General features: G+C 38.7%; 1 protein-coding gene across 2 annotated transcripts in view; it reads right to left on the bottom strand.

Moving 5' to 3' along the window:
- FNDC3B (fibronectin type III domain containing 3B) overlaps positions 1-22,886 on the bottom strand; it is a 373,640-nt gene that overhangs the window by 293,857 nt on the left and 56,897 nt on the right. For both annotated transcript variants that reach the window (XM_010356910.2, XM_010356911.2), the window contains exon 2: positions 6,548-6,686. In XM_010356910.2, coding sequence (XP_010355212.1) covers positions 6,548-6,658 — 111 coding nt within the window. In that variant the 5' untranslated portion in view covers positions 6,659-6,686. The remainder of the gene's footprint in view (positions 1-6,547; positions 6,687-22,886) is intronic.

Raw genomic sequence — 22,886 nt, forward strand, 5'->3', positions numbered from 1 at the left:
TGTGGTTCAATGTTATGTGTAAATACAGTCTCTTTTTTTTTTTTTTTTTTTTGGTAGGCCATATTTTGCTTCTCAACTAGACTGCTCATTCCTTTAGGGCAAGAACAGTGCCTTATTCATCTTTCTGTCGCCAGCACCTAATACAGTGCTGGCATATAAGACATTTGATAAATACTTATTAAAATGAACAAATCTATTATTCAATCACTCCTAAATTTAGTCATAAATCTTATCCTCTCATTCTTTTCCACCCCAATTTCAAAGGAGAGAAGCTGACAGTATCTTGACACTGGAGGGCTTTATAAGTGTGAGTGGTAGAGGAAACATGAATGGTAGTCAGCAATAATAATTTTATTTAAGCATTTGCCAAGCTTGTGCATTTCTCATGCATCTTGATGCTGAAGAATGTGATCCAAGGCTGAGCTTCCCCATACTTGGTTTTCCATACCCAACATTTGACCAGCCTCTTTCTACTTTCTAGCTCAAGCCTCAGCCCATAACAGGATTCTACCACAAAAGGAGCTCTTCTATAATGTTATTTAGCAATAATAGCTGCAGTCTCTTTCTTAACTGTCACTCCCATTCTCATCTGAATATCCTTCTTTCTCAAGAGTTGTTTATTCATTTTTCTACAATATACTGATGACAAACCTTCCTTTCTGTTGGGATTTCTGAGGAGGAGACAAACTCTGTCATGTAAGCAAAATTCTTCATGGGCCCCTGACACCATGGCTCTCAGTATATTTAAGGAGTGAACCTGTGCGGTGACAGGATTTGAACTACTCAATGCAAGAAGGAAGCCATCAAGCAGAAAGTTATTAAGAAGATATCAACCAGAACAGAAAAGGTCACTGGATTAGGAGGAGGGGCACATTTGATGTAAAAGACATGCCGATGATGAGCACCATCTGAGGGTGGAAAGCTTTAATATGTTGAACGTACTATCTGGAAATGTGTATTCAAAAGAACGCTCCAGGAAAAAACTCTGGTTACGTATTCTGTCTAGAGGAAACAAGGGCTTTCAAAAGAAGAAAACAAAAGGGGGGAAAAAACTCTCTCCATGAAATGACATGCTAAGTGCTGATCAACAGGAATAGGCAAAGTCAAGAGAATTGGACATGATTGAGGCAATTGCCTTCTGCCTTCCACGGTAAGTAGATGACACGTTATCCTCAGCTAGCAGGAGAGGCAGGTTTTCTGTATATGTTTAAGGAGTTCTACTTTCTGAAGAAGAAGCATTGAAAACACTCAGCAATATTCTAGAAGAATAGATGAATTAAAAGAGGCAAGAAGGAAGAAGAATAGTATGACATATCATATACTAGATGTCCTCCATATGCTAAATGCTAGTCAGGTCAAAGAGGCATCTAATCCAATCCAGTTCCACTAGGAATTGACCCTCAGTGAATACATATTTAAGCAAAGTCTCTAAGAATATAATATAAAGTGGCACACTACTCTCATGCAGGTCACAGATACCCTTATAAGTGTCACATGTTAAATTAACAAATCAGTAAACTCTGCCACCCTGTGTCAACACTTCTGTTTTTAATCTAATGGTTTAACTGGTAGCTGCTATAATTCTTCAGAAATTATTAAAATATTAAAGCAATAAGAAAGTCAGAATGTGGGCTAATGTTTATTCTTTTGTGCTCAAAACTGGCTGCTACATTTTAAAATCACTAAAATGCAGAAGTCCATAACAAACACAGGTAAGTTAATATACCACTAGCTTCTGAATATGTCAACAAAGTCATCAATTTTCTGATTATTGAATGGCACTCATCATCATTTATATAGCCACACACTAAAACCTCAGGTTGAAACCTGATTTTTATAAGCCAAGAATAGTATACAATTAGGCATATTAAGGGAAGCAAACTTTATTTAGCTAAGCTAGGCTGTAGTTACTCAGAGGTGGAAGAAATTAATAGTGATAAAAAGCAGAGATAACTTTATTTAGAAAATAATACTTCAAAATAAAGCTACTCAACATCACTTTTGGTTATATATACAAGAGAAATAAAAACATGTCCACACAAGAATCTGTGCATAGCAGCATTATTCATAATAGCCAAAAAGTGAAAATAACTCAGATGTCAATCAGATCATGAGTGGATTAATAAAATGTGGTAGATCCATGCAGTAAAATATTTGGCAATAAAAAAGGAATACAGTATTGTCACATGCTACAATATGAATGAACCTTAGAAATGTGTTGAGTGAACTGGGCACGGTGGCTCACACATGTAATCCCAGCACTTTGGGAAGCCAAGGCAGGTGGATCACTTGAGGTCAGGAGTTCAAGACCATCCTGCCCAAGATGGTAAAACCTCATCTCTACTAAAAATACAAAAATTAGCCAGAGGTGGTGGCACATGCCTGTAATCCCAGCTACTCAGGAGGCTGAGGCAGGAGAATCGCTTGAACTGGGAGGTGGAGGCTGCAGTGAGCGGAGATCGTGCCATTGCACTCCAGCCTGGGCAACAGAGCGAGACTCCATCTCAAAAAAAAAAAAAAGATGTTGGGTGAAAGATGACAGACACAAAAGACCAAATGTTATGTAATTTTATTTATATGAAATTCCAGAATAGGCAATATCTACCTACAGAAACAGAAAGTAAGAGAATTAGTGGTTACCTAGGATAGGGGGAAGGCAGAGAGAAAATAGGAAATAGGGAGTGATCTCTCCAGGGTTCTTTTTAGAGTGATAAAAATGTTCTAAAATTAATCGTAGTCAAGTTTGTACAGTTCTGTGAATATACTAGATTCCAATGAGTGTATACTTTCAGTGGGTGAATAGTATGACATGTGAATTATACCTCATAAAGCTGTTAAATAAGGAAAACTCTTGTGTAAGCTGCTTCTGTTCACACTGTTTCTTGTTATTCATTTTTAGTTGATAACGCTTTTAAAAGTTTCATTCATAATGAGGATGACTTTTCTTTTTAAGAAAAGAATCATCCTTTTCACTACTGCCCTTTTCCTGCTACCTGCATAAAATGACAAACCAAGGTTTCCAACCTAATGTGACTTCAAATAATGAAAATTAACAGTGTGTCTTATTTGGAGAGCCAGAAAGCAACAGAGAATCCTGCCAAGAACTAGTCCTAATTACATCCAGAAACCAGCAGAACAGAAATTAGAAGGAGGAGGGCTGTGAGAACTGAAGAGCTTTCTCATAACTGCGGTAGTTCTTTTGCATATATAGAAACGTTTAGAATGTCCTTTGCACAGCTGCAAAGTATTAAGAACCTTGTAAACACATACAAGGTAAGCTTCACCATACACACTCCTAACAGACATTTAGAGGCAGAACCCTATGGCCAGGGGATGGCTCTTTACAACAGTATGATGTGAGAGGTGACTGAGGTGCCACATACCTCAGGATGCCACCGCCAAGGGTCTGTTGTGTAGTGCCTGCAATGTCCACCCCTAGAGTCAATCCTGTGCCTCCAAAAGGTTCTTATTAAGATGAAAAGGTGTTGCTTCAGTGAGAAAGCACAGTAAAAGCCTCAGAAAACATTCGTATAGATCCCTTTCTCTGGTATGTCCGCTGTAGCCTGATCCTTCAACATGGAACCACCTGAGTACTACACTACACAGGCTCTTAAAGGCAAGCAGCAAATGATCAGCAGGTGCCCAGAGCAAGCACTCAAAACTCATGCAGCCCTACACTCTGGGATCCTGTCTTGGAGACTCACTTCTGTTCTTTGTTCTTTTGAATTGCCCTCTATCCCTCCCCTTTCCCTACTTCCTCTTGTGTTTCTCTGCCACTTTTGGTTTTTCCTTCTCCTTCACTCTGTCTTCCCCTTGTGCCTTTACCTGGGTTCAACACATAGGCCCCAAGGCTCTGCCATGCCCACTTAGGCCAATGCTAAATGTTAGAACCCAAAGGAAAGAATGGAGGCTTGAAAGAATGAGGGAGACACAGGATGGAGACTCTGGGAGCAGAATGAGGAAGAAAAATATCAGGCACAGAGGCCACTGCCTAGGGTGAGCCTCAGTGACATAGAAGCAATGACAAAACATGGTAAATCTTGGGATGGTCCTGCTGAGAGGGACATTTCTAATGCACTTTACCTACTTAACAATTTTGCCCATTACAGAAAAGTTAGAGTTAATGCCAAGTAATAGCTTGGAGCCAAGGATGTTAATGCTTCTAACACAATTAAACATATTTAACACAATTAAAAAGACAAAGTTTCTTCTTCTGAGATTGTTTTAAGTGTAACCCCACTTCTTCATAAAGCTTGATTATTTTGACCATTTAAAAAACAGATACATTAACAGATTCTTCTTTTCTTATTAGCTTTAGAGAAAGTTTTAATAAGATTAAAGAAAGATTTAATTAAAATGTGAGGGTTTTTTTTTCTTTTTAGAGATGGGGTCTCACTATGTTGCCCAGGCTGGTCTCAAACTCCTGGGCTCAAGAAAGGGATTCTCCTACTTCAGCCTCCTGAGTAGCTAGGATTACAGGCATGGACCACCTTGTCCAGCTTTGAAAATATGATTTTATTAACCAAAATTGTTAAGCAGCTTCTGCTTAGAGTTGAGGTAAGATATGCAGGGTAGGGAAATGTCATGTAGCCTGCTGGGCAAGCTAAATCACAGACATGTGGGAGAAATCATCAAAACATAAACATGGTGTACAATATGGACGGGTGGCCTCAGGTCTCTTGGCTACATAGGCAAATGGGAATGAGGTGACCACATCTGAGAGACCTAAGTTGTTTCCCAAGTTTACTCACATTTGACTAAATACCTTGTCTTTTTTTTCTTTGTATTAGTAATTCTTTTAATTGGGAGACCAAACACTGCATCTTGAAACCATCCACAACACTCTGTAACCTTCCCGTGAACTAATGGAGCACAGTGAGCAGGAGAGCAGGCAGAGAATGACAGAGAGGCAGGCCAGCACTAACAAAGAAGGCTGGCAGCCAGGCAGCGTGATTGGATTTCACTCCAGGTGTAAGAAGGTGGCCTGAGGTAGGCTAATGACATCAGAAAGTTTTTATTTGGAAATAAACCTCAGGATCTATGTAGAGAATGCTTCCCGGTGGGGCAAAAAGTAAAGCAGAGAGACCAGTGAAAAGAGCTGTCCTACCCTACCCTAGTGAGATAATGGCGCAGGGTCCAGCAATGGTAGTGGAAATGAAGTGGATACGGCAGAGGATGGATTCAGCACACACTCCTGAGATAAAGTCAACAGGACATGCTAAAGACTGAAGAGGAAGATGAGAACACAGAGTGAAGACTATAAAGTAAGGAATGGGCGGCAAGGAAGGAGAGGAAGTGGAGAAATACTGCCAAAGAGGGAAAAGGGGACAGGAGGTAGCAACTGGAGGGGGATGTGGAATCAAGTGAGGAGGTTTTGTTTTACTGGGTGGGGAGAGGTAAGATACTATTGTACGTTGCTGGAAGTAATCCAGCAGAGGAAGAGATTGAGGAACCAGGAAGAGAGATGTTTGCATCAGTGGTGAGAAGGCATGAAATGCATTCAACTAACACACATTTACTGAGCACCTATTATACGATTTTTGTTCTTAAGAGGTTCACAGTGCAATGCAAGAGAAAATAATATAAATTATTAAGCAGCAAGGTCAGCTCCAACAAAGGTATATACAAAGAATTAATATACAATGATTGATAGAGTGTGAATACACTATATGATAGAGCAGGGGGCATGTACTGACACCAAATAAATGATTAACTTATTTGAATTATGAATATATTTTGGGTAAATATTTTTCAAGCACTTGCTCCCAATTCTACTTTTCACAAAATAAAAATTTGCTTTTATGCTTCTGAAGAAGGTACAAAGATAAAATATCTATTTAGTTATAAAACTGAGCAAGCCCAACTGTTGTAATAAAAATTTTTAATTAACATTAGAGGTAATAGTTCAATTCCTAATAATGTTTTAAAGTTTCACTTACTGATTAAATTGTTTCCCCCAAGTGCTACTGATTAAATTGTTTCCCCCAAGTACTGAGTTCACAAATAACTTCTTGAGTTCACAAATAACTCTCTATTCCACAATGTTCAGTAACTAGTGACAAAGGAGATTTAGAGGAAAAAAAGTACCATGATTTTTATGAGCTACACATTTGGAAGGACTAATTCCAGGAGCAAGGGTGGGTTCACAGGGTCCTGCGCGTCTTGCTGAGATCACTTCTGTGTGAAGCCAAAACCTGATCCTCTGAGCATGCAGCTCTGACCAACCAAGCAAACTCGTCAAGCACAATATGGCATGAATAAACAGCCATTTTATTTCAAAGACCTGTACACTATCTGAAAATGACTCACTTCAGAAGTCATCCACTTTTCAATGTTTCAAGAATACAAACTGAATGAGGGAAGATTTTGTTCTCTAAAATCACAATATTAAAAAAAAAAGATACAGTAATTCTACAACAAAAACACTTACCTCTAGAAATGCTAAGGTTTGAAATCACAAATCTTTGAATCCCAAAGTAAATCAAATACTGTGTTACTGTTTCCCACTTAGACAATTTGACTTAAATTCCCCTCTTCCTACACCAACCTGCTGAGCTGCATCTCCATTCACCAAGTGGGGCATCATGGCTACCTCTCCGTTCAGTAATGGTGGCAGTTCCAGAGGGATTTGGTCGGTCATCATCATTGTGACGTACATTCATGGAGAACTTCCCTCAGCTGGCTTCCTGCAAGAGAACCACCGCTTTTAAAAAAGTACTCAGGACCACAAAAATCACCTGTAACATAACAAGTCAGCAATCTAAGTGCTCCATCATGAAACCTAAGTTATTCTAATCCGAGAGCCCTGTATTACTATGTCAGGCCCCAAAGAGGGGTAGAACAAAGGCAAAGAAATAGCCTCAACTAGGAGACAAAAGACCAGAATCTCTAAGTGGCCATGTGAACATAACTTGCCTGTATCTCAGATATATCCAGGGAAACTTGTGCAGTCAGGCTTAAAGGTAGATTCCATTGTTTCTATTCTGTTTATTCCATTTATTCTAATGAAATTCATACACATTTTCAAAATAACACAAAGCCTACTTTCATCCCATAATGGTATTTGCCACCGTCATTTAGCTTTGCAATACAATAGAAGGAAAATAACAGTAAATTCCTATTTACAATTATAACTTGTTCCTTAAGAAGTGTTTACATATTCTTCAATTACGGCTAAAATGTTTGGCAAAGATGGACAAAGGAGAAACGAACAAATAGAAATACACACAGACACTCTCACACAATTTTAAATGATCTGAGGAACAACTGCCACATAGCCCACTGTTAAATTTATCATTCATAATAGAGTCCCCAAAATTTCAAATTCAAGGACGTTTGGTCAATGAACCCTTTAATTCCTAATATTCAAATCAGACAAAATAATGGGGCAAATTTTAAACAATTGCCTCAAATATGTCTCAGGTAGATATGACAGAAATAAAATATTTATTCTCATTCTTAAATACCTCCACTCTAAATGTTAAATATATGTCTCCTCCTTCCAACCCACCCAAAAAAAAAGCCCTCCCTTGGAAGTATCAAAAGATATATAAAAGCCACCCAAGAGATTATAAACTTTTTTATTTTAAATAGGCAAAATTTTACCTGTTTATTATACACCCATTTGGAGAAACTAATTGTTTTAAGCAACAAAAAAACGAAGTCTTATCCCAACCAGAAAAGCAAATTCTATAATAACAGGTCTTATAATTTGGTGTTAATAGTACCATCATGCTGTTTTATGAGGCAATTACTCAGTTCCTAAGCAAATAAAAGTACCAAGCCCAAAGTCTGATAGTTTATCCTCATGAAAGAAAACAGATTTTTTTACAATTAAAACTAAGATAGTCCCCGTTGACACTATCATGACTTAATTGTTTGAACTATGAATAGGTCAAATGATGGAGAAGAAATCTAATGTCTATTTCAATTTCATTCCTAATACACTTTATCTTACTAATAATGCATGAGAGAAAAATGGCTATTTTCTCAAATTGGTGACACTACACAGGCCTATCTTTTCTTTTTTTTTTAATGGAGTCTCACTATGTTGCCCAGGCTGGAGTGCAGTGGCATGATCTCAGTTCACTGCAACCTCCACCTCCCAGGTTCAAGCGATTCTCCTGCCTCAGCCTCCTAAGTAGCTGGGATTACAGGCACGTGCCACTCTGCCCGGCTAATTTTCATATTTTTAGTAGAGACAGGGTTTTGCTGTGTTGGCCAGGCCAGTCTTGAACTCCTGACATGACCTCAGGTGATCCACCTGCCTCGGCCTCTCAAAGTGCTAAGTATGATGTCTTATTCAATGTTTCTTCAAAATGGCAGGTTGGATTAACAGGGCAGTAATTTACATTAAGGGGTCTGAGTATAGGCATCTAAAAGTGGAGAAGCACTTTCACCTCTTCTTCCCTCCTCCTTGGGCACTCGCTATTGAGGCTGTGGTGCAGACTGTGGCTCTGTGTCTCCTCTGCATCCCCTCTGCTACATTAGTGAGTGCCAAAGCCCTCTCCCGCTTGGCATAGTGCTGACATCTCACAGGTCAGTCTAACTAAGGATAGAAGCTCTTCTCTCTTATCCAACAAGGCAACAGGAGTAAACCCATTTCAGGGCCTCCCCCTAGGTCCTTTCAGCCTCCATGGGTCCTTCTATTAGGCCAGTGTACAGTAAATAATGATACAGGTTTAGAGAGTTGACATGGGAGGAGGGAGATCCTTAGGACCTGCTTTGGGCTGAAGCTCTTTATACTCCATGTGGTCCAACCCATCTAACCAAAGTTTTTAACGCTTGGATTTGCAGCTCATATCCAATTAATTGTGCTATTTCGTTCCTATTTCTCATTGTTTGTTGTGTGAGTCCTGTGGGGGAGTGGGGAGGTTGGACTGAGAAGACAGTTGTGATCTGGTACAAAATTTAGCCATTCCTGGTCTCCTGTCTCTAGTACCGAAGAATGTCTCAACACCAACAACACATCTAACACTAACGATTCTAACCTTCTGGTAGGCATTGTGTTAACTAATAGGACTGCTGTCAATGAGACATACCAATCCAAGCCCGCTAAACAGCACAGGTGTCAGTCCTAAGCAGGACATTAACTCCAGGTTCTGCAAGTGTGGGATAAGGTAGACGGATCCCGCAGACCCAGGCCTACAAAGGCCTTACAGAAGTAGGATAGAAGAGTATGGGGACTGACACAGATGTGCAAAACCATCTCTTTTCATAAGGGATTTTACCCTCAAAAGAAACCAAAGAAGTCCACTGGCACAAGGAGATCATTATATTTGCTTCTGAAAACTTCACAGGCAACTTTAGGTGAGATGCCTGAAAATTTTGCTCTACTACATGATGGACTTTCCACCCATACGGTGTTCAGTGGTTACTAGAAATGACTGGGAGGGGAGTGAAGGAAGGGGAAACAGGGAAGCTGTATGTACAAACACTCCTGAGAAAGATACAGTGGGAACATATAAACATGATACACTCCTAAGCTTCAACTCCACCCAACAGTCACACCGTTAATCATGGAGAAAACAGGAGAATAAAGTGAATAAAGGCCACTGTGAACCCCACCAGTCTCACTCAGCCATAACCAACGTTGCTGATCTTCTCCCTCAGCCACCAGCTTGCTAGAATCCAAGGCCTTCTTTGTAATCCCCAACAGTTTCACCAGATAAACCAGACTTTCCTGACAAGAATATAAGGTAACAGATTCAGTTAGATGGGGCCTATATGCAGCCAACGATGTTTAAATCCCCATTTCTATGCTCCATGCACACACAGAGAATACTTTTATTTGCCTAGAATGCAAGAGACATACAAAGAAATGAATTATTTCGAGGCAAGGAACTGCCCAACTACTTAAAAGGCAACGGCCTGCCAAGCTGTCCCTTAAAGTGATCATAGAATAGAAACAATTTAGTTCATGCTCCATAGAAAATAGACTAGAGACAAGGCAAGGAGGAAAAGTATAAAAGCATGAAAGCATAAAACTTAGGCTTCACAGCAGTATCTTTCTGGTTATTCCCCAGGCATGAAAAGGGAAACGTAGTGAGTGTTCCTAATAGAAAGTCACAGATTCAGGTTGTGAACTGGGGAAACCACACTGCAAAACCATCAACAGTTAAAGCAGGTTAGGTCGGGCCAGGAGGCCTGGGAAGGCTTGTCATGAGCAGTCATCACTCCATGGTGACAGCAACCCAAAAGTGAACCTCCTCAGTTTTAACCAGTCACTGAGACAAAACTACATGTGGACTTAACTCTCAATAGGGTGGCTCAACTCAGCTATGAGGAAACCTTGGGAATACCTACCTGACGAGAGCCGACAAAGCTTTTCAATGGAATTAAAAGAGGAAGCAATGGATGTGGAAGGCTTTCATCCATACAGTTAACTTTAAGAACCAAAGCTTACTCTATTTGTTTGTAATGATTCTGAATGGAAATTACACATGTTCTTCATTAAAGAGCAGGCTGGCCATAGCTTTTTTATTAGGGATTTCATGACAGTTTATAAGAATACTGTGTTCAGTCATAAAGCGATGTTACGGAAACATTTTGACCTTACATACACAGAGCTATTATCACCCCACCCCTACTTAAGTTTTTTGTTTCTTGTTTTGTTTTTATCGAGACAGAGTATCGCTCTGTTGCCCAGGATGGAGTGCAGTGGTGTGATCTCAGCTCACCACAAACTCCACCTCCTGGGTTCAAGCTATTCTCCTGCCTCAGGCTCCCAAGTAGCTGGGACTACAAGCATGTGCCACCATGCCCAACTATTTTTTGTATTTTTAGTAGAGACAGGGTTTCACTATGTTGGCTAGGCTGGTCTAGAACTCCTGACCTTGTGATCCACCCGCCTCAGCCTCCCAATAAGTTCTTATGCTTAATTGCAATGTTTCTTTCTTTCTCTTTTCTTCATTAACCACACTCCCTCCGGTCTCAGCGCCTTTTCCTAAATTTGCTGTCTTAAATTTTCTTTGGGCTGGGCAGCCAGATTGTCAGTTACATACACATACGGAGAGGAGGAGTCCCTGAATACAGTTTTGGAAGTTCCCTGTGTGCTTTGTGCAGGCTTCCTTTTCACCACCAGCTGATTGTCAGCTGTGAAGGTAGCTGAGCAGGCCAGATGTGTGATCTCTCGGTAACTGCACTATAACTCATTTTCATCTCAGTCAAAAAGGCTCAGTAGAAACCACCCTGACTAAACACTTATTTTCTTGGTCTGGGTTCCTTCTTCCCTAGACAGATGTGTATCTGAGCTGGCCAAATCTATCACAGGACTCAGGCATTTTGGTCAAGGCTATACCACATCCACACTGTCCCCCAACACACCACAGAGATGTGATAATGAATCCCTTCTTGAAATCAATGACCCTTTACAAATGAAGAAATGCACTGCAAAACTAGTAAGAAAAAAACAGAAACTAGATCATCTCTACTACAAGGCATTTATTTGTCGAATCCTATGGACTTCTCTTTCCCCTACACAGAGCACCGGGGTTTCTCTCCTATTCTTTATTTTGTTTGTACCCATACTTCCATTTCAAAGAATTTGGTAATAACCACAGGCCCTCACAACCTCTCCCCCTAACCACACATAACACTAAAACCACAAGTGCTTCACGCCCAGCTAGTTCTATTCTTTTGATTGACAGGGAAAGGCTGCCACGTGGGCACTTGAGATTAACTTCTAGCAAGACCCAGCATTTCCAACAACCCCTGAGCTCAAATGCAGGGTCTGGAGCAGGACACTCTGGAAACAGAATGAACAGATCCTCACTATTAGTAAGACATTTAATTCCACCCAATTATGTCCTCAAAGCTTTTAAAGAAACTTTACTTTAAAAGAATATTACAAAAGATCTTCAGTTTTTGCATTTCTCTAGGCAACTAGCTTATTCCTTTTTCTTCTTCTTTTGCTTCCTCTTTCCAAGTTAAAAAAGATTTTCCATGGTACTTTGGTCCCAGCCTATAACTAAGAAACATACTGGCCAAATTCACGAAAAACAGCAATTCGCAGAAGAGAACTGCAGGCCCACCTGCAAAGGCCAAAGCAATTATATACTAGGAAGAATGTCTAACTTAAAACAAAGCCAAAGCCCTAATTACTGCTGGGAGAGTTTTTAACTCTGTGAAACTGGCCTTCAAATTAGTAACAAAAGGTCCTGGTCTTCACTCTGTGGGCCAATGACCGAAATTTCCTTACATTAATTCAAGATGTGAGTTAGCAGTACAGTAAGCAAATTAATTTCAAATGACAAGAGAAAAAGAAACATAACAGTACCAAAAGGAACGAAGTATACCCATCAGAACCAAACCCGCTGGGCCAGGCTGGATGAGAGGAGTTGATTCCCTGAGTTCAATTACAAGCCAGGCTGAGGCTCCCAGGCTCACTTCACCAGCACCCTAGTGAGGACTCCCACTAACTTTGACTATCCTGGAGCAGTGTTTAAAAAGTCAATGGAAAACTGGGCATGGTGGTGCATACCTGTAGTCCCAGCTACTCAGGAGGCTGAGGCAAGATGATGGCTTCAGCCCAGGTAGTTTGAGTCCAGCCCTGGGCAACATAGCAAGGCCTTGTCTTTTTTTTTTTTTTTGAGACGGAGTCTTGCTCTGTCGCCTGGGCTGGAGTGCAGTGGCCAAATCTCAGCTCACTGCAAGCTCTGCCTCCCGGGTTCACGCCATTCTCCTGCCTCAGACTCCGGAGTAGCTGGGACTACAGGCGCCCGCCACCTCGCCCGGCTAGTTTTTTTTTTTTTTGTATTTTTTTTTGTATTTTTAGTAGAGACAGGGTTTCACCAGGTTAGCCAGGATGGTCTCGATCTCCTGACCTCGTGATCCGCCCGTCTCGGCCTCCCAAAGTGCTGGGATTACAGGCTTGAGCCACCGCGCCCAGCCAACCTTGTCTCTTTCTTAAAAAAAAAAAAAAAAAAAAAGGTTGATGGAGTAGTATAACAAGTAAGTAGAATGTATGTGTTCGGTTTTAACTTTTTACTTCCATACTCCAATTCAAAACCCATCAAACACAAGGACCCATAAAGCAACTTGAAAATAATATCAGAATTTATACCACTATAGTTAACTGTGATTCCATGTACTCCGTAAAGCTAGTGTCTTTTCCAATACACATTAACCAATCACCTTCACACACTTTAAACATAACACGTAATCATTTTGCTCTGCTACACGCTTGTTCTGTAGCCTGAAAAATATATTGTCACAGACACATTAGGTAAAATCAGCTCAATTCATGAAAATGTCCTTCTCTACTAAAAATACCCACTGACTTCTAATAGTAAGAATCTATGGTGGGTCAAGTTTCAGAAAATACAGCAGAGAAACATCCTGGCCATTTGTATAACAGTAATAATGGAATGGCCGGGCATGGTAATCCCAGCACTTTGGGAGGCCGAGGCAGGGGGACTGCTTGAGCTCAGAAGTTCAAGACCCACGTGTATAATATGGCATAACCCCGTCTGTGTTTTGGTTTTTTTAAATAATAATGGGAAAAAATATTTCTGATTCAGCGGGGTGGGGGAAACCACATGAATACTCAAAATGCAATCTGACTTACTGAATCACAGAAAATACAACTTTGCTATATTGTGTTTGGAAAAAGAGGGGTTTGGGAGGTTACTAAGAAATTACTATACTCTATATAACTCTTGTAAAACAATAAAATAGCTAATGTTTTATGAATGATAAGACTAGTTTCTAAATGGCTTCCAATATAAAACCTAAACCTAATAAAAATTTATTAGGACAAACATTTGTGCAGCTGATTTACATTGGTTTGTGCCTTGACTGTACTAAAAAAATAAATAAATAAACATCTAGAGAAGTTAAAATTTGATACAGAATCGTATACCACAGAAAAAAGAAAAGAAAAACTGCATTCATGAACCTCCCCCCATATGGGTGGCCTTTATGTATAAATGCCATCAGTCACAAGGACAGACAACTTCCTAAATGTGTACTTCCTAAGTTTTATTATTAGCAAAACTTAGAAAAAAGAGGGAGAGAGAGAGAGCAAAGCAAGACAGTCAGTTGCACACGTTCTTACAACTAATGGAATGTCAAAGTATCATTTACTATTTTATTTTCCTCATTAGAAAACCCTCTTTCCTTCCTGATCAATGCTGGCTTTGAAAGGTTGACTGAGGTTTCACGACATAGAAACTCTGAAAATAGTTGTCATTTCTAGCCTTTCAGCAAAACCAGAAACTGCTTTCTGATAATAACTATGGAAACACCAACAGCGTCAATAGAAAGAAAAAAATCTCATTAAAACAAAGTAGAACACTACGTGATCTTCTTTACCTCTGAAATTCTGGGGAATCTGCTCATTTATCAACACACACCGGACTGTTTTGACCACTTTCCTGCTACTGTGAGAATATGGCTTTTCCTTCTCTTCCCAGTAACACCACACCAGTGCCTTGGCATTGGCTCTGCCCATGTGGAATTAGCATGTGGTCATTATGAACCTGATGTGGGACACTGCCATCGGACAGGAGAAACCCAGAGGTGGTTTTAGTGCTTTTCCTTGAGCTAATCCCTCCTGTACACTTCAGGCAAACATTCCCCCTTGCTTTTTAAAAAATCAAATTAAGTAGCACAAAAAAAAGGATATGGAGAGGGACTAAGAACTGTTATTAGAATTTTTCACAGCCCCTCTGCTAAAAATAGCTTAAAATAAATAAATAAATAAATAACACTATAGTGGACAGGCCCCAGCACTGAGTATTGGAAAATATGAGTTCTAATCTGGGATTTGTCAATAAAATAATTAGCTCTGAACTTCAGCAATTAATTTCCTCTCTTATAAAATGACAATATTATAAATCTATAATATGCCCTTAAGGTTCCTTTCTGATCTTAAGGGAATATGTTTCCTCCCTTCAATACCAACAGCTTACCATGCATACCTAATACTGATTAAACTAAAGCTTAAAAAAAAGACACACACACAAAAAACTGCTAAAAACCTGTTTCCCTCATCTAAGTATAGCTTGAGCCTTCTGCATAAAAGGAAGAATCTAAGTAAAATGTTGAGAAAAGAATGTATTGAGCACACAGTGCCAATAATCACTGTGTTTTCATGCCAATAAAATCTAATTTTACAGCTGAGTTCTATACAGCTGTGCAAGAAAGACTCTTGCCATGGCTTGCCACTTGAAGGAAAGAAGGAGTGGTGATAATTGTTCATGCAGAAAAACCTCTTGAGACATGAGCAGTACCTGGAGGTATGTGCCCAGCTGGTTGGTTGAGGCACAAATAGTCTGGAATTTGCCTTCTTGTCTGATATGTGTTCATTAGCGAAGTAAAATCACAGTTGTCTGAAAAAGTTCTTAACCTTAAAAACATTCTTGCGTTTTACATCCAATTATAAGCATAAAAGATTTAGTTGGGAGCATTTAAATCCACAGAGAAATCCTGTGAACCTGACTTTTTTAGATTAAAAACACCACCACTCCAGATTAAAATAAATACTAGGTTCAACCAACAAGCCAAAAGGAACCATCCGCTGTTCTCTTAAGTGCAAAAAGGGGATAGATGTCCCTAATGCATAGGCCCTGCCTTCAAGAATCCATAGATGCTTTTTAAACATTTTTGTCTTGGCATAATTTTAAATTTGGCAAAACAGAGTCATGTCTGAATTCAAATCTAATGTACGGGAAAGCAGTATCTTCTGGGGGAGAAAAATCCACATATATAAGGATTATGAGTAAAAATTACATGTAATTTGAGGCTGCTTCCATAACCCCCTATTAATATAGAGGTTGCTTCCACAGCAGCCCAACATGCCCCAAATCTTTACAGAAACATAAAAACTAAATGGAAAAAAATTACATCACTATATATACACAATCTCTTGACCTCAGATCTACATCCTCACATAAATAACAGCTCAGTTTTGCAAATATTAACTAAAAGGGAAAGGGGGCTTATCTACAAAAAAGTTTACCAACCAAAGGTTCGTTTGCTTTGTTCGTTGTTTTTAAGTGGTATTTACATAAGCTTGCAGACGTAATTAACCATTTTTATTAGAACACTTGGATTCCAGGCACACTCATATCACAATGCATCTCACACCCAGACATCCCAATGATGACAGTCAAGTATCTACAAGGAAACATGAGAAAGCTATGAGCCCTTATTCTCACACATACCCAAGCTAACCTTGTCACATCATCCAAACATGGGAATAACTGAAAATATACATTTTCAGTGAAATTTGAAATTTTATGTATGTTTCTAATAGACAGTGAGAGAAAACTCTACAGAACTGTAGTCAGACAGTGAAAAACATCACTTCTAAAGGCCCTTGAGGAAGTCTAATTCTAATCTGCATGGGGAGGTGGAAAGAGACAGGAAGTCAGAATACATGCTCCTCCTCCCAAGTGCCAGAAGCTCACGCTTTACCCAGCCCTTGGGCACTACACCTGCCTGGCACCCCACAGCACTTCAACAGGTCCCCCTGCTTTTCAGGACTGTGGTTCATGTTTTCCTATATAAGCTCTCTGTGTCTTAGTTTCTTTATGCATAACATGAATGATATGGCTGCTTAAGCACATGACTTTCAGATAGCCCTTTAATAAGATCCAAAACGTATTCTATTATTCTATTTGTAGAGATGTGTTATGAATCAAATTCACATTTGTGCATAATTTGGGCACCTAAGAGACATGCATAACCCCCTTGAACAGAAGGGGAAAAAAATGTGTTGCAAGCACCAAACAACTGATTGCTTTCTGGAAAGATGTAGAGGAATAGTTCTGAAGCTGCTGTTTCAGCCTGCTGGGTGGGACAAAGGCACTGTTTGGGGCACCTGCACACTAATTCTTACCTAGCATCAAAACATCCTATGAAGTAGTTGGTATTGTCCATTTACAAATATAATAACTAAGGCTAACAAAGAGACTCAGAAAGTGAAAATAAAAAGTCCATGCTCTTAGTGAGCTAACTGTAACATCTAAGAATCTGACAACAAAACCCAAGTAGAAGAGCTGGTTAAAATTTATATATAGGTTAGTGAGTTTTAAAGACTAGATAAAACAAGCACATGGTACAAAACAGAAAAGGTATCAAAAGATAACTTTCAAAGACAACCCACGAGAGCACATCTCCCTCCTAAGGAGTGCTTGGTTCCCCTCCACAAAGGCTACAATTGAGTTTTTGGTGCTTCCTTATCAAAATACAGACTTAATAATTTTTAGAGCACATTTTAAAGTAGCTTAAGGAAGATTAAGCAAATCAATTATACTACCATTTAGCCTAGATGGTTTAAAATTAGAGGAGAAAAAAAAAAACTAGCAGAAACCAAATTATAAATTGCTAAAGTTATGTCTTCCATGGTGATTTTAATGAAATGTGCCGTGATTAAACACAAAAGCAAAATTATTTCCAAAGAAGGGCAGAAGTTATTGATGAGGAGACTGCTGGAGTAGTATCTTTGGTACAAAAGGTTTCAAGAGTCTATTAGTTCTAAGTAACTACTGTAAAATAAGTGTAAAGCAGGTTGAAGGTTTCTCCCTTTAATAATAACAATATTCCAAACGAAGGACTTAGCTGAAAAGTACCTTATAAAATGACATCAAACAAAAGAACTTGAAAAAAGGTAATCAACCATTGTGTTAACCAGATATTTACTGTGTACCCACTTTGTGGTGGCACTGTACTAGATAGAATTCTAGAGTTCTAGAAATAAAGGCATAAGGTTAAACAGCATTACAATGAAATGTTATGCTCGATTAACTAAAAACGAATCTGCATTGGACATTTCTGACGAAATACCACGCAAAGTCAACAGACCTCCATGCTCTACGAAACCTTTCATCTGAGATAAGCCCCAATGTCTAAATTTGGTTTCCCAGCTGTGGCCTCTTTTCTAGACTTTGAAATCTGACAGGTGTTACAGAAGGTGAATTTGTCTTCAAAACATACCCCATGCCTTAAACTTCATTTCTGATCAGCCAGGAGAATACTAAAATTTTTTCTTTAATCATCTCATATAGAATTCAATCATGTTTATTTTACACACTCAGTTTTGTTTAATTGAATAGATGTTATAAAACATTCATTATAAGGAAAAGAACCTGTACCATTAAACATCACTGACAGTTCCTATTTATACTTAAATATATATTTCAAGGATTTCTGACATAAGTCATTGTAGATATTGGTTCAAATATTTTTTTCAAAAAATTATCTGATTCTCACTCCTGCATGGTTGGGGGGATGGAAATCAACAAGAACACTGTCTGATACACTGAAAATCAGTTTAGAACTGTTTTGTATTTCCTAAAGGCAAGTTATTTCTTGAGAAATATTACATTTAATGACATTCTCATAAGCAGTTTTGTTTTTCACTTAATGTGACTGAACATAAAGCAAATACCAGGTGTTATTTAGAGCTCAGAAGAGACGGAAATATTTCATGTTTCACATGAAATGACAACAGTTAACAAAGAAACAAATTAGCAGGTGCAAAGACACACCGTGTAAGGGAGTACCTATTTACTATTTCAGATTAGCTCATTATGATAAAATTTTAATATAAAATATGTATACAATCACATTACTAATTCAGATAAACGTTTTGAAAACATAAAAATGCAAAATTCTCTAGAGAAAATATTTTCTTTCGACAGATGTCGCACACCAGAGAATTAAGGAGATTTGTTTCAATTAATAGATAAGAATGATAATTGGTATATATATGGCTTATACACAAATAGGTGAATTTTAGTGTTTGAAGGCATGGTGCTTTGCCTATGTTCCAAACACTGCCTGTGAACAATGACATTAATTTATACTAATACAATTTGTTAAGAAAAAGTAGGCAGCTACACCCATTTATTTAAGAAATACCTATTTAGGTTTTCCTCTGTGCAAGACACTCTTTTGTGCTGAAGTTATGCAAATTCTAAATTAAGGAATTCATTAATGGGTTTTTTAATTTTTCCAGAAAAATCTTTTTAAATTTCAGCTTTGGTACAAAAGGCATGTTCTCCAATTCAATTTTAGTACTCCTTATATGATGAACACAAAAGACACACACAAAATATTTTTCAGGTAATGTCACCTGTAAACTCAAAGAAGCAGGAGAATGAAAAACGCAAGTAACATTTTAGGATTATTAATGGCTTTGATGTCATGAACCCCCAAGAGGGTCTTAAGAGTATCCAAGGGTCCCCCAGACGACATTTTGAGAGTTGCTGCTCCACACAAACAAGTTATATGTAAAAACGTAAAAAAACAGATTGCTGTCCCTCCTTTACACTTTCTATTATACAACTACAGTTCACCTGACAGGGTCTGAAGAAAGAACCAATTAATCCAAATTAAGAGGTATTCTAATTCTATCACAGATGTCTCTCTCCAGGACTTTATGCCACACTCATTACAGAACATTTGTGAGGCAAATTCATTTGGTAAACCATGAGAGCAGAAAAGCAGGCTGGAGGGCTAAGAAAACTGATGTTGGGGGCCAGGTACTTCCTGCTGGGGCTGTTAGCAGAGTATAGTGGAGGTGGGGACTTGAATCCAGGCCTGTTAGATGGGGATTCCCGTCCAATCTTTCCTGTAATCAGACTCATGCCCTAGATACAAAGCAAACGATCAAACACTAAGGAAGTAACGACAAATAATATTGTATTGCCATTCTCAAGGAAGAATCTTTTCTGCTCTGATCTCTAGACCTTTCATTTACTGCTCAATGAGCCCATTTTAAGTCCCGCCATGATTTGATCTAGTATTTTCTAGGGTCATTCATTTATTTATGCCTTTCATCAAAGAACCCAAACGTAGTCTTCCGAAGCATAAAGAGAACTTTTAAAATGAGAACCTCAAGTTTCAAATATAGACAAAGGAATTAGTAGGACATTGAAATTCATTTCCTAGAGCAACAAATTACCAAAATCAAAATATGCCACAGCTAATTGATTTGCATTCAGCAAACAGTTAGATGAGAGACTTCCCTTTCATTTTTAAAAATAGATTTAACAAGCATCTTAATTTTCCACTGGCCGCTATAAATAAATGGAACTCCAAAATATCTTTTTTTTGCAAAAGCGTTTGCTCTAGCCAGTCACTGTTAGCCTGACCCTGAGTGGAATGTGTATTTACATTGCCGAGAGGCAGCATTGTGTGCTGGTGGGAAACCACTTCTCACAAACCTCCCATTCAACCGAGGACTCCACAATAGGTACTCACACAGGAAGCACGCCTTGCAAAGAGCACCTCTGCCATTCCAGAAAGAATTTTCCAAGGCAGTAAGGACGGTGGACCACTATAAATGCCACGTTCACAGGCCCTAACTGCCTACACTTCAGGGTCAACAAAGCCAGTGTTGTTCACAACCATTCCCCCAAGTTCTTCCAAGGTGAAAGGGAAACTCAACAATTCCATTTCATTTTTCTAGATCTCCCAGGGTATTGCTTTGTTTTTCTTAAAAAAAAAAAATACTAAGCTGTAATTGTTTTTCTCAAATATTCTGGAAAGTACTCCCAAGAATCTACTGTTTTTTTCAAAGCCAACTGAAAGGTGTTAATATTTAATGTGCAATTTTTAAAAAATCAAAACCTCAAATATTACTTCATGATTCCACTGATTCCTTAAATACCAGTTCCTTAAATACTGATTCCTTAAATACCTTAAATACCGACCACTGTGTTTAACTGCAAAGCCAAAAAATTATTATGTTAACTCCTCAACTAGAAAAGCATGTACTGTCAGTAGTATCACGTTAACAATGACTTCTGTACAGGTACATGCAGGAAATCAAGACAATGGTGACTGCTTACACATGCCATCAAATCAACTGGTGAATGAAAAATGAAATTAATAAATAGATTTTGGCAATTCAATACTAAACTACTAGCCTCAGTTTGACTTTTTCCTCCATACTTGAGTATGTAAGGAAGTACAACCTGGTTCTTTAAAAAAATGTGTTAATTGAATTCTCAATAACCCAACTTCCCAACCTGGACAAGAAAGGAGGCAGCTGCTACCAACAGTGATTATCTTAAGGCCATTAAATCATTTAATAATATTGGGCAAAGGGCAACTCTTCTGGCTTATTTTTCTCATTCCTTAAAAAAAAAAAAAAAAAAAAAAAAAAAAAATTTCCTGCAGCTCTAGCTCAAAGGATCATTTCTCAAATTAAAGGACTGAATTCCATGACCAATGCTCCTGCCAGTTCTACTACTCTATCAATTTGGGCATAATAATACAGAATATCACGAGTAATACATACATCTCAAAGGTTTATTGGAAGTCTACTTAAGGCAGCTGCTGTAAAATAAAAGATATGTGTATCCATGCCCATCATAAATAATACCATTTACTAGTGTCAGGAAGTCGCTTTTACAACACAGAAAAAGTAAACCAGACTATGAGGAAATGTTCACAATACAATGCTTAGTGCAAGTTACACAGTCAGATTGTGTATGTACACAGAATTTTTTAAAAGACTGAAATGAAATAGAACCAAAATGTTAATGCTTAACCTATGTATAACATTATAACAAATAAGTTACATTTTTCTTTTGAACTTGGGACATTTTTAAAAATATTCTACAATGAGCATCTGTAATTTTTATAATGATACAAGTTAACTTTTTTTAAAAACCATGTAATTCTATTTACTTTTGCACCATGTGATTGTTTAAACTTTTGTGAGGAAATACTTTCAAACCACCACATACAAAAAGACCTAAAGAAGACAGGTTTTACCCAAGTCTCACAGAACTAATCATCACCATTCAACTCTGGCTGTGGGACACAACAATGGAAGAACATCTGTGGTTAAGTAATAGATTTGGTAACATTTACAAAACCAGCCCTAAGGTCATGCTTGCTGAGTAATCCCAAGATTAGGCATGCTCACTAGGACCAACCCAAACAGCTAAAAAAGAGGGGGTAGGGGAAGCAGGTTCCACAGCCTTACTTTTTTTAGATAACAAGTGCTCCATAAAATCCTCTTCCAACTGCCAAAATAAATCAAACTTTCTGGGTGGAGAACTCTCTGTCAATCCAATGGGAATCAGCAAAGATAAACCTAATAATAGAATCTGTTACATACCTACTTAGCTCTACTAACTATGCTAGTCTCTAACTAGCACAAAAGACTTCAAAAGCTCTTGCTTGAAAAGTACAGGGTGGGGCCAGAGATTTCCCTAGGAGCTGGCAAGCCTCATTCTTTAACAGTGGAAAAGTAACTACCCACTCTTATCTTTATGAGTTCTTTCCAGCCCACCCGCCCTCATCCCATACGTTTTAAAAATATTTGGCCCGTATTTTCTTTCCCACATTCCTATGCATTATAGTGTATAATACATGTTCACTCTAGAAATCTGAAAATACAGAAAAGCAAGAAGAAAGTTTAATTGTTCATAATCTCACTACTCAAAAATAGCCAGTGTTAAAATGATGATATATTTCCTCTCAATCTTGCTTTTCTATTTGAAATTTACAGTTAGAGAGCTACAGATTATAATCAATCTGCCTATTTTTTATTTTTGATACATAACAATAATACTCATTACTTTAAAAAATAAGCAAGTTGGCGGGCGCGGTGGCTCAAGCCTGTAATCCCAGCACTTTGGGAGGCCGAGGCGGGCGGATCACAAGGTCAGGAGATCGAGACCATCTTGGCTAACACGGTGAAACCCCGTCTCTACTAAAAAGTACAAAAAACTAGCCGGGCGAGGTGGCGGGCGCCTGTAGTCCCAGCTACTCGGGAGGCTGAGGCAGGAGAATGGCATGAACCCGGGAGGCGGAGCTTGCAGTGAGCTGAGATCCGGCCACTGCACTCCAGCCCGGGCGACAGAGCGAGACTCCGTCTCAAAAAAAAAAAAAAAAAAAAAAGCAAGTTGGTTCCTAAATCA

This window comes from Rhinopithecus roxellana, chromosome 1 (genome assembly GCF_007565055.1).
Source record: "Rhinopithecus roxellana isolate Shanxi Qingling chromosome 1, ASM756505v1, whole genome shotgun sequence".
Lineage (NCBI taxonomy): Eukaryota > Metazoa > Chordata > Mammalia > Primates > Cercopithecidae > Rhinopithecus > Rhinopithecus roxellana.